General features: G+C 33.8%; 1 protein-coding gene across 1 annotated transcript; it reads left to right on the forward strand.

Annotated features, from left to right (window-relative positions):
- Positions 1-1763: 1763 nt before the first annotated feature.
- On the forward strand, positions 1764-11258 carry LOC144454567 (uncharacterized). The gene is made up of 4 exons (XM_078147084.1): positions 1764-2000; positions 3742-3792; positions 8012-8147; positions 10253-11258. Exons 1-4 carry the CDS (start codon positions 1915-1917, stop codon positions 10319-10321), a joined length of 342 nt encoding a protein of 113 aa, XP_078003210.1. The 5' UTR covers positions 1764-1914; the 3' UTR covers positions 10322-11258.
- The last annotated feature ends 379 nt before the right edge of the window (positions 11259-11637 follow it).

The raw sequence follows: 11637 nt of genomic DNA on the forward strand, positions 1-11637 counted from the left end.
ATAAAAGAATGAAACAGTCTGAACAGACCATTAGTGACTTTTTGGGGGTCAGTCTTCCTCACCAAATCTGAATTTTCCTTATTAGATTATCTAGAACTAAATCCTTCCATGTTTTCTTCACAAATAACACTGCAGGGGCATCTAGGTGGCGCAGTTGGTTAGAGCACCGGCCCTGGATTCAGGAGGACATGAGTTCAAATGCGGCCTCAGACACATAACACTTACTAGCTGTGTGACTTTGGGCAAGTCACTTAACCCCGTTGCCCAACCCAAAAAAAAAAACCCCAACAAAAACACAAATAACATTGCAGGCACCGAAAACTAAATACGTGAGTTTTAAAGGAAAATGTGAAATATAAGGAATTGAAACAATTTGTCACAGCTGCCTCCCTAGTTAATCTTTATTGATCACTTTGGTTTTCATCTTACCTTTTTTTTTTTTTACCATCTATGCACCTCTCTTTCTATAAAGAAAACAGATCCACAAAAACCAACCAGACTGTCAGTAAGGTTTGACCATATACGTACAGTTTTCTGCACACTTGGTCCCCAGTCTTGGCAAAGAAGCTGGAAAGAAGTTAAAGGTTTTTTCTTATGTCTTTTCTGGGAACAAGCTTGATCATTATTTTTGCAACATTTCATTTTAATATTCCACTTTATTCTTGTTCTTTCCTGTTTACATTGTTGCTGTCACTGTATATTGTTTACTTGGTTTTTTTCCCCTTTAATTTGAGTCAGTTTGTTGGATCCTACTTCTCCGTATACCTCAGAATTAATTTCTCATATCACATTAGCATTCCATTATATTTATATACTATAATTTGTTAGGCCTTCCATGCAGTGTTCTTAGTTCTCTGCTGGGACCAAAATCAATGCTAAAAAGATCTTCCTGTATGCTAGGCCTTTCTTTTTCTCATTGACCTCCTTAGGAGTATGTCTAGCAGTGGAATTTCTGAGTTTAAGGTTATAGATATTGGTATCTTTGACAGAGGACTAATATTCTAAACATGTATACAACTAATAAAAGCAAAACATAAAACAAAAGCCATTCCCTATTAATTAGCAATCAAAGGGCACAAACAGGCTTGAAAAGATTTGTAAAGTATCCAGCATATGAAAAATGCTCTCAATCATTAATAAGAGAAATAATAAAACAAAATAAGGTTTCTCCTTAACATTCAGAAGTTTGTCACAAATGGCAAGAGTTGAAGAGTCACCAGTATTGGAAAGATTGTGGAATAAAATGCACTTTTGGTGGAGATATGAATTGGTTTGACTCTCCTGTTATACAATTTCGAATTGCACAACAAGTATTTCTAAAATGCTAGTGTAATTTCTAATTAATGAGAATATACTTATTAATATTTGAAGTTTTGGTAACATTATTTGACATTTATTTGTTTTATTGCCTTAAAAATGTACTTTGAGCCCCACTACTTCGAAGTATATTTACAAAATCTTATGGAATATTGTTACTGTGCTCTAACTTCTCTTATTTCAGATAGTGCTACTTCTGTGATATATATTTCTTCAATATAGTCATCAGTTAGCAACATTTGGATATGTTTGTATTTCGTGTATGTACAATCTTTTAACCTTGAATTATAGTCATTCTAATGCAAGAACAAAATGAGTCTATAAGGAAAAGTTTGGAATATATTCTGGTGGCTACATGAATTCCATTCCAATGACTTTTTTCTTTTTCTCTTCCCCTCTTTAGCTACCAATGGTGTTGTCTGTCATCTTAGCCATGAAGGCAAAGGAGTAAATGCAAATATGAACATTGTTCCTGACCATTCATCTTGGGAGCACTATTTGATAGCATGGAGAGACTCTTCCCTTTCCCCCCTCCCCCACCACTTCCCAGTACATTTTGGATTGAGTACATCTCAGAAGTGAAGCCCTTCTTTCTGTATGATGATAATGGGCATGATCAAAATGTATTTCCTTCTGACTGAAAGCCAGAAGAGTTTTGCTTCAGTGGAATTCACTGTCTTTAGGTAAAAAAAAATTTTTTTTGGTAAATTATTCTGTACAACTGCATGTAGTTAAGTTGTTTGATTTATGAGATTTTTAGAATTCATGATATGTCAGAAAACTTTTTAAGTATTGTTTCATATAGTAGCCCTCCTAAAACTTATATTGACTTTTAATGTAATATATTTGATCAATCTATTCCATCAAACTGCCTTTTCTCACTGGATTGTCAATGTTTTTAAAATGTGACCTTGTTTTTTAAAGGAAATATGGAGTCTGATTCTGATGCAGTTGTGAGAATGCATTGGGTATAACCTCATATAGGCCGATTTCCACAGTCTTGTGGAAGGAGGAGGAAAAATATATTCATTTTTATATCTTCTATATTGCATTACTCCCCTTTCCTTTAGCTCTAAATACCTCTAAATATGTGCTCCAATTTAAAGGCCATAGCAACATATTAGAGGTTTTCATTGTTAAAAATTCTATTTGAGAATAATGATGTTTTAGGCCTGAGAATATGAGGTGTAAGGTAAAGGAAAGCTTCCCTTCAGGAACTTTGGTTGTTTTGGATGGGAAGTTAAAAATTATAATTTTTTAAAGAAGTTTAATATGTATCAGATTAGTCTTGTTGAAATCTTTGCCCAATAGTTGTTCCACAGTCAGACTTCAGATCACAGTAAATTATTTTTTTTCCCTTTAATACTTAATCTGTATAGTTTATGCATTTTTCACTGTTGATTTAACCTTCCATATTATTTAACAGGTTTACCTCAATGGGAGGTCTTGGACACTTGATATTTCAGGCCTTTTCTAATTTTCTTTTGATTCATTAAGTACTCTTTAAAAACCTTTTTTGAGGCCATATTATGAACCATTCTTTCTGGTGCCTGACCTTTTAATTTTTAAAAAAAATTTTTTTAAGTGCTTATAATTCTAACTTTTTAGGGGTGAGGAGACATATGTGTTTTCTTTATAAGTGCTTCAGGCCTAACCATTGAGGAAAAAGGCTCAGTTAACTTGTAGTTAGCTATTTTAATCTAACTGAGGTGTTTTTGTTTTTAACATTTTTCAGAGTAACAGATATTACAGTCATATTAATAAACCAAATGTATTTCACCTGAAAAAACTGAACACTGCACAGTCATGGATTGTTGTTACATTCATCTTTTACCTTTTTAGTGTTTTCTCTATTATATAGTTATACAGAAATACAAGCTTACCTGTAAAAATCAATTCCTATTTTTTTGAGATTATAAAAGTAGAAAAACACTGGAAAAGTTACCCAGAAATTCTGGGTACAGGAGTTGGCTGAGGCCAGTACAGCCACATTTCTGAAGTATTAAAAGATATTTTTTTTGAGTATCTTAATATTTTACAATAATATTTATAAATTATTTGTTTAGAAAAGTTAATTATAGCTTATGTGAAGTTGATGGTTATCCCATGGTCAGAGTGCTTGTTGGTGGCTTTTTTTTTTTTTTTAAAGTTTTGGAAATTTTACTAAATGTGAGGGAAAGTGGACAGAAGCAGAAATATGTTTACTTAGACATGTGTCAGATTTCTATCTCAGGTTAATGTAGATTAAAAGGTGATTGTTATACTTGTAATTCCCGAATTCCATTATAATGCTATATAAATCTTCATTTTACGTTTTTTCTGTGAGCTAGGAATTTTAATGTGGTTCTATTCTCTTCCAAAGATGATGGTAAAATAAGAAAATATGGATGACGTTTCCTAAAATTTGTTCCATTTGTAATTCAGGAGAAAAGATGTGATCAGAATAGGAATGCTGAATTCAAGATACCTTTTCTGGTATGTAACTTTGTTTGGTTTTATTTAATATCTGCTGACCTATTATTTAATTAATGAAAATTTCTCTCTCCCTCCCCTCCCCCCCTTCTGTCCCTTCAGAGTATGATTGAAGGTTGAGGTGATGCTATTTAGGTCCCATTATTTATTCCCCCCATCTGAATAAAATTCATAATCAAGAGAATGAGAACAAAAGTGACTGATTGGTATTGATCACAATCAATAAAAACATCAGTTGAACTAAAAGAAATGTTAATAAAAGTCATAGTAAATATTTTTAGTCTGGAAATTTTTGTAATTATTTCTTAGTATATACCCCTATTATACCTTTCAGAAAGAGTTCATTTAATGTGTATAGCTTCTATTTGAGAATGACCTCTGGTTAAACTAGTAAGGATACTTTCTTAGACCCTTTAAAGGAGAATGTTTTCAGTAGTAATATTTTTTTGCCATCTAGTTTGCTGACATTTTGAATTTTATTAAATTTTGCTTGGACAGAAGCTGTGTATTCTTCCTTCATATTCTAAGCATAAGGTAAACTAAGAATTCTAGAGTTGGAACCTTTCAATTTTAGCCAATTTAAAAATCAGACCCCCCAACTATATTTTCCTCTTCCTGCTACAGGAGTGAACTGAGTACTGTCTTCATCCTTAAAATTAGAAATTTTAATGGTAAAAATAGTTATATGTTGAAAAAAAAAACTGATTATGGGTTACATTTAGATTTTATAAAAGTTTTGGGGAACCAACATTGGAATGAATTTTGGATCAATAGGGTACTCGTTTTATTTGATTTTTTTTATTTTTACATCACATTCCATCTTCCCTTCTAAGAAGGTAAAAGGGCTGACTAAGCTAAGCCAACTGCCAGTGATTAAATCTTAAAATGCATATATCATTCTAAATTAGCAGTCCCTTACTTTTTGACAGTGGGCAGCTAGTTGGTACATTAATATTGTGCCAGTGTAGGGGTCAGGAAGACCCATCTTCCTGAGTTCAAATCCAGCCTCAGATACTTACTAGCTGTGTGACCCTGGGCAATTCACTTAACCCTATTTGCCTCAGTTTCTTCACCTATGAAATTTTTTCATGTTTGCCACCTTTGTTTGGTCAAATTTATTATCCTGTGCTGGTGAGCAGCTAGCTGGTATAGTGGATAGAGTGCCAGCTCTGGAGTCAGGAAAACTCATCTTCCTGAGTTGGAATCTGGCCTCAGACACTTGCTAGTTGACTCTGGGCAGGTCACTTAACCTATTTGCCTCAGTTTTCTCATCTGCAAAATGAGCTGGAGAAGGAAATGGCAAATCATTCTAGTATTTCTGCCAAGAAAACCCTAAAAGGGTCACAAAGATTCGGATACAACTGAAAATGACTAAACAATAACATTTTTTGATAAAAAGGTTGAAGGGAGGGCACTTCATCTTCTCTTCTCTGGGACCAAGATTGGTCATTATAATTACTCATAGTTTGGGTTCATTTAGTCTTTTTGGTTTCTGTTGTGCTCATTTGTGTATAATCTTGCATTTCTGCTTATTTTGCATTGCATCAGTTCATCCAAGTCTTCCCAGTGTTTGTACTTTTTATTGTAATTTCTTATAATGCAATAATTAATTTTATTAATATGCTGCATTTTGTTCTGCCATTCTCCAAGTGATGTGTACCCTCTATAATTTACAGGGTTTTGCTGTTTTTTTGAAATTTTGGTCATAAGGATATATGAGTAATGATTGGATCAAAGAATATGAATAGTTTCACACAGGGGTTCTTAAACCTCTTTTGCATTCTCGAGCGATTTGGTAGTCCGGTGAAACCTGTTTTTAATGTTTTGAAATTGATACAATAAAAATATGTAGAATTACGCAGGAAACCAATTATATTAAAATAGCTATCAAAATTGTTTTTTTTTAAAATCACAGACTCTGGGTTATGAAATCCTTATGTCAGTGGATTTTCTTGCATAATTTCAAATAGTGTCCCCATATGATTGTAAACCCATCATGGCTAACAGTATATTAGTGTACAGATTATCCATTGGTCCATCAGCATCAGCTGTTTCTTTTAGCTGTTCCAATTTGATGGGTATGAGGTGTAACACCAGAATAATTTTAATTTTCATTTCTGTCGTTAGTTATTTGAAACAATTTTTCCTTTGGTTTGTTGATAATATAAAATTCTTTTGAAAACTTTGTGTCTTTTGACTAATAGGGAATGGCTCTCAGGCTTATGTATTTATTGTGGTTCCCCCCCCCCCACACTCAGCTTCTTACTTTTTATTCATAATCTTTCAATGCCCATGGTGTTCACTGCTCGATAGAAAGGAAAAAAAAAGAAAGAAAACAAAACATTAAGGCCGTAATTACTATATACTATAATTACTGATTCTATTGTGACTCATTAAATTCACCTCATATGGATTGAAAATAGTAATAAAAGAAAGGGAAAGAATATTTAGTTTAATGGATAAGAGAAAATACGATTAATGTGTATTTTAAATTAACTATTTTTCAGTTTATTAAGAATATTTGGAGGATTATGATGTATGCCAATGTAGGAAATATCTAAACCGATGTGAAAGGTGTAAGTTTGGGGGTATGTTTCCACAGGACTGGTTTTTTGTGGTGAGGGAGCCACTCATAATGGGTAATCAGTAGCCATTTTTTATTTGCAAGGTACTGATAGACCAGTGAGACAGCAATTGAATTGTTTTTTGTAAGATACCAAACTTTGTCACTGATTGTAGGCCTCTGATCCCCCAGTATGAAATTTCATTCTGGTGCTCTTGGAGAATTTATAAATATTCTTTTAATTTAGAGCTAAATGGAATCTTGGAGGTCATCTCATCGAATGTCCTTATGGTATTTATGATCACATGATAATATTTTTAACACTGAAGGGGGGACTTGGGCATGTCATCTCATCCAAGCTCCTCATTTTTTTAGATAAGGAACTAAGGTCTAGACAAATGAAGTGACTTTCTAAGATCACTTAGACCATCATTAGCCGACTTGGGACTTGAATCCTGGTTGTGCTTTGATTCCAAGTTCTGTGCTCTTTCTACTTTACCATAATCCATTTGTGAAGATAAATCACATCAGTGTGAGCATTGGTTTTTCCATTATCCTGTTTCCAAGTTCATGCTGATAGGATTGAATTTTCAAATGAGTTTCTTTGAAAGGATACTTTTATATAAAGCTATCAGTGAATGCTTTAAAAATAGGATCATAGGGTTTAAAGCTAGAAGAGACTTTAAGTAAAGATCAGCTCTTTGAAACTGAGCACTTGAAAAGGGGAAATGTCTCTGAAATTGAGTTTAGATGGAAATGATTCCATTTTTTAAATAGTAGAGATTCAGAAGCATTTCTAGAAACCTTGAAATTATCATTAGAAATATTTGTGTAACAACTCTGAGATTTCACCTTAAATCTAGAATATTTACAACAATAACGATAGATGAAAATAGTTAATATCAGTGGAACTGTTTAACAGGAGGCACACTATACACTGGTTGTGGTACTATGATTTGACCCACTGAAATTTGGAATTATGCTTTTAAAAAGTATATATAACTTTTATATTTTATATATATTATAACTTACACACATGCACACACATAGGTTTTTAAAAAGTTAACCCACGGATCCTACTGCTATGAGTATATGCCACTTAATTTAAAGACCAAAAAAAAAGGCCTCATAAAGCAAAAAAGAACAAAAAAGAGATACATAGCAGCTATTTTTGTAGTAGGCAAGAATAATAAGCAAAGTAAATAATCGTCAGTTGGGGAATGGCCAAACAAATTGCTGCACAAGCTGTGAGAAGTGAACATGAAGCACAAGAGGAATTATGAACTGATGCAGAGTGAAGTAAACAAAACTAGGGGAAAAAATAATAAAAGAAAAAAACCTAAAAATATATATTGTGTTGCTCTAAGATCCAGCTTTGCCCCAGGGGAAGGATGAATGAAAATGTACCTCCCTCCCACCTCTGCTAAGGTGGGGAACACTAGGAATGGAACAGTAAATGAACTGTCAGAGTCAGTTGATGCATCGGTTTGCTTTGCTGAACTGCTTCTTTTTCTTCTTTCATTTTAATCTTTGTTACAGGGGATGGCTTGCTTGTTTGGGAAGGGAGGGATATATTTGAAAATAAAGTTGATGTAAAAATAAAAATATATCAATAAAAATTTTAAAAATATTTCAAGTCTGATATATTAAATTTTTTAGCTGGACCAGTGATAAAATTCCAATGATCATTGGCAGAAGGCTCAGCACTTCTTGTGGCACACATGGTGAGATGGATGGATGCTGTTACTGGAATGCATCTTCAAAATTTCTAAAGATCTGTGATTTCAACCATTTGGTAATTCCCTCTATATGCAGATTGACTCTCTTTCATGCCCTCAATATTTTTTTTTCTTTCATGAGTTCCCTTGGTCAGAGAATTCATCTGGTGGCCAAATTTTTGGTGATGAGCCTCTTTCAGTTTTGGAAACTGGTCTTCTTAACACTTTTTTTTGTTGGACCTGTGCTTATTAACTTTCAAGCTTGGGTAGTATCTGTTGGAAATAGTCTCCTGTCATAGCCTTTTAAGATTTGAGAGTTTTCTGCCACTTCTAAGGGACCCCAAATAAATATCATGTGGTCCAACTTTTGGGCAGAGATGTATTATGTTCTCCACTTAATAACTGAAGGCCACGGTGGAGGCTTCCCCAATATTGCACCATTGCAAGGGGTGTAGGGAGAAGGGGACATGGAAATGGGTCAGGCTGGGATGGAACCCACATCTCTGCTTTGTAATGCAATGTTCCTTCAGCTGCATCTGCCGCTTTTCCAACATCAGTACTAGCTTCTGGCATGTGCTTTTAGAAGGCCTATCCTTATATCCTTGTTAGTAGAGGAAGGCAAGAGAGAGCATTTTGTTCTCATCAGCAGGCAGGTAAATCATTTTTAAATATTTATTCTCCTTTGAAAGTCAGTTATACTTGTTAACAGTGTTTTGAGGGCATATGAAGATATATCCAGAAATTACTGATATAAAACAAAAGGTATCAATAAAACTTAAATTTGGAAGGAAATGGTTATATTCAATATTACCTATTTACTATTCAGATTTACTTATGACAAACTAAATATTTTAATGGAAGAAATTATCTTGTTAGTAATTAAATATCAGGTCATTCTCATGAATATTTATAGTAATTTACAAATCCTTAACCATTTCCTCCAGGATCTCTGACAGTTTAAATAGCATTAGCAGTTTAAATTAGCCCAACTTCTAAGTTCCTGTACTGTTTGCAAAGCTCTGTCCTGAGCAAGCTACAAAGAAATAGTAAGATTTCTGCTTCCTGATAAGACTTAAATAGGTCATCAATAGGTAGCATGGAACAAAATCATAGCTCACAAATTTAAAAGATGCTGATTTAGTAAGGATGTGTACTCATTCATTTTCTCAAAAACTGGAAAAAGGCAACAGAAGTTGATTGTGAAAGATCCAGAATAGGAGGTAGAAGTGGAATTTCATTGGTGCTCTGTAGTCCTAGAGCAGGAGAGCTTACCAAGAGCAGTTCTGTCAGATTCCAAATAAAAACTTAGGCACAGCTTATTAACTTACAAAACCATAAATTAACATCTTTCCATGTTGTATTTTTATTTATTTTGTTAACCATTTCCCAGTTACCATTTAATCTGGTTTAGCTTTGGAATGGCATCCCCCCAAGATCTGAGAAATTCAGTGACAGTTACCATGATATTCTTAGCATGATAATCTCTGTGCAGAGGAAGGCCTTGAACCTGGGAATTTCTTGCTTTGGCTAACTCTGTAACCATTATGCAAAACTACTTCCAGGAATAGGAGTAAAACTTTTTTTTTCTTCCTTCCTTCTAATGTGGGTCTATCACATGGTGCTACTTCTCCATGCCTATTTCAGAAAAATGCTGCAAGAATTAAAATATTGGTAGTTAAGTCCTTCTGAAATTCTTATGTGAAAATGTATAAGTACAAAGAATTTTTGCATTATGAGATAAAACATAATTTTGAATTCTATGATAATATACTGATTAGTAATCCTGAGATCAGTCCTTTATTCCACAGTAGGCTAGCTGTTTGATGACAAGGAAAGGTAAATGGTGAAATTCCGGTTGTATGACCAGAAAATTTACTGGAATTAGAAAATTGCTTTCATCAATTAATCAGTAAGTATGTAAGTTCTATGTGCCAGGCACTGGGGATATAAGACAAAAGTGAATATATATTCTACCTTTTGTTTTAAGGCACTTCCATGTGGGATTAGGGAAAGTCTTAAGTAGGAAAGAGCTCTTTTACTTACCTCCCCGGCTCACCCAACCCACTCCTATACAAAAATTCTTATCTGGCTATTTTAAAGTAAATTTATCCCTTCATTTAATAATTATTTATATTTATATATATACGCATATATATTAATCAAGTTTTTTTTTCTTTTTCAGGTTGGAAATAGACTCATAGGGCCACAGTCTTCTGTATTAACTCTTTTATGGGTACTTTGGATAAAGTGATCTTGAATATAATTCTCATTTATGTTAAATTATTAATAGGAAAGGCCAAAATGTTAAATGTTTTATTTGTTAAAATGCATTTGCAGGCTTTTATGGTGAAATATTAAAACTGACCCTCACAAAGTTAGATTTTTTTTTTTACTCAAATTACTTCGAATAAAATTGCCTTTTGCTTCAGTCATCAGATCCTTCTTTTGGTGAGGTTCTCTCCATTTCCTATGAGTGGCCTCCCTTTTTCCTTATAGGTCTAAAAGACAGTGTCTGACCTCATATTCAGGTTGGCAGCACAGACACTGTCCATTTATCTCCAGACATGGATGAGCTTCCTGAAAGAAAGTCATTCAGAGTAAGTACCCTTTCCCTCATTCCTACTCTTCCAGTCTTCTATGTGCTGGCTGGAAACCACCAGTATCTCCTGTTTGCCCTTGATTTTTGGACCACCTATGAACCATATTTAAAGAACCTAATTTCTGGAGAATGGTGGTGGTATTATGATAAATTTTGGAAGGCACCTCTTCAGTTGATTTATATGAATAAAGGCTATATGAAGTTTGAATGCACAGTTTCTTGCTTCATTATGGTTTTTATGTGAACTTTGCAACCATATATGTCCTGAGCTATATAAGAACCTTTTTCATCCCTTGTTCCTATCATGGGCTTCAGATTAAAATCGACTTTTTGGTTGCAGTCCTTGAAGTTCATTGTGTCCTTAGGATCAGAGGCAAAGATCCAATTTTACCTGAGCCACTCACAAATGGTTGTGGGAAAGTTCAACATCCTTGTCAGTTTCCTAGGGTGAGTGGGTACAACAAAGTAATATGATGTTGTCATGTTTAGAATTCCTTAAATTGTTCAAGCCAAACGTAAATGGTTTTTCTACAACTTTATCTTTTGATGCCTGTTGTAACGTGAAAGTCATTAAAAATTGAAATGATTACCCGCTTTTATTCTGTGCCCTTTTTCTGGTTTCAGTTGACAACTATGGAACTTAAGACTTGGAAAGGAACTTAGGATTTTACTTTTCCAGTGTTTCCCAGTTCAGGCTGATACTGCAAACTATGATAAATTTCCTGTGATGTAATATCCAGCCTTATATAGTACAATGACCTGCATAATTCACAGGGAGAAAACAGTTTTTCAACTACATAAATTATTTTTAAAAGTACAGTAAAAAATTTCCAGGGAGCAGTTAAGAAATAATGTTTTTATTTAACTTCCCCTTTGCAGCTGAAGAAACAACTTCAGTAACCTTGTGACTTTATCAGTCACACAGTAGGTTTCTACCATATATTTTTAAAAAATAGCTGAAGAATTAG

Source organism: Phascolarctos cinereus, unplaced genomic scaffold (genome assembly GCF_003287225.1).
Source record: "Phascolarctos cinereus isolate Bilbo 61053 unplaced genomic scaffold, phaCin_HiC Scaffold_726;HRSCAF=1367, whole genome shotgun sequence".
Lineage (NCBI taxonomy): Eukaryota > Metazoa > Chordata > Mammalia > Diprotodontia > Phascolarctidae > Phascolarctos > Phascolarctos cinereus.

What these genes read in the sequence shown, in the direction of transcription:
- LOC144454567 (XM_078147084.1), top strand. Translation starts at nt 1,915, where the DNA reads ATGATGATAATGGGCATGATCAAAATGTATTTCCTTCTGACTGAAAGC. An exon ending in GTGGAATTCACTGTCTTTAG is followed by an intron (nt 2,001 to 3,741) that starts GTAAAAAAAAAT and finishes TTTGTAATTCAG; the next exon opens with GAGAAAAGATGTGATCAGAA. An exon ending in AATTCAAGATACCTTTTCTG is followed by an intron (nt 3,793 to 8,011) that starts GTATGTAACTTT and finishes TAAATTTTTTAG; the next exon opens with CTGGACCAGTGATAAAATTC.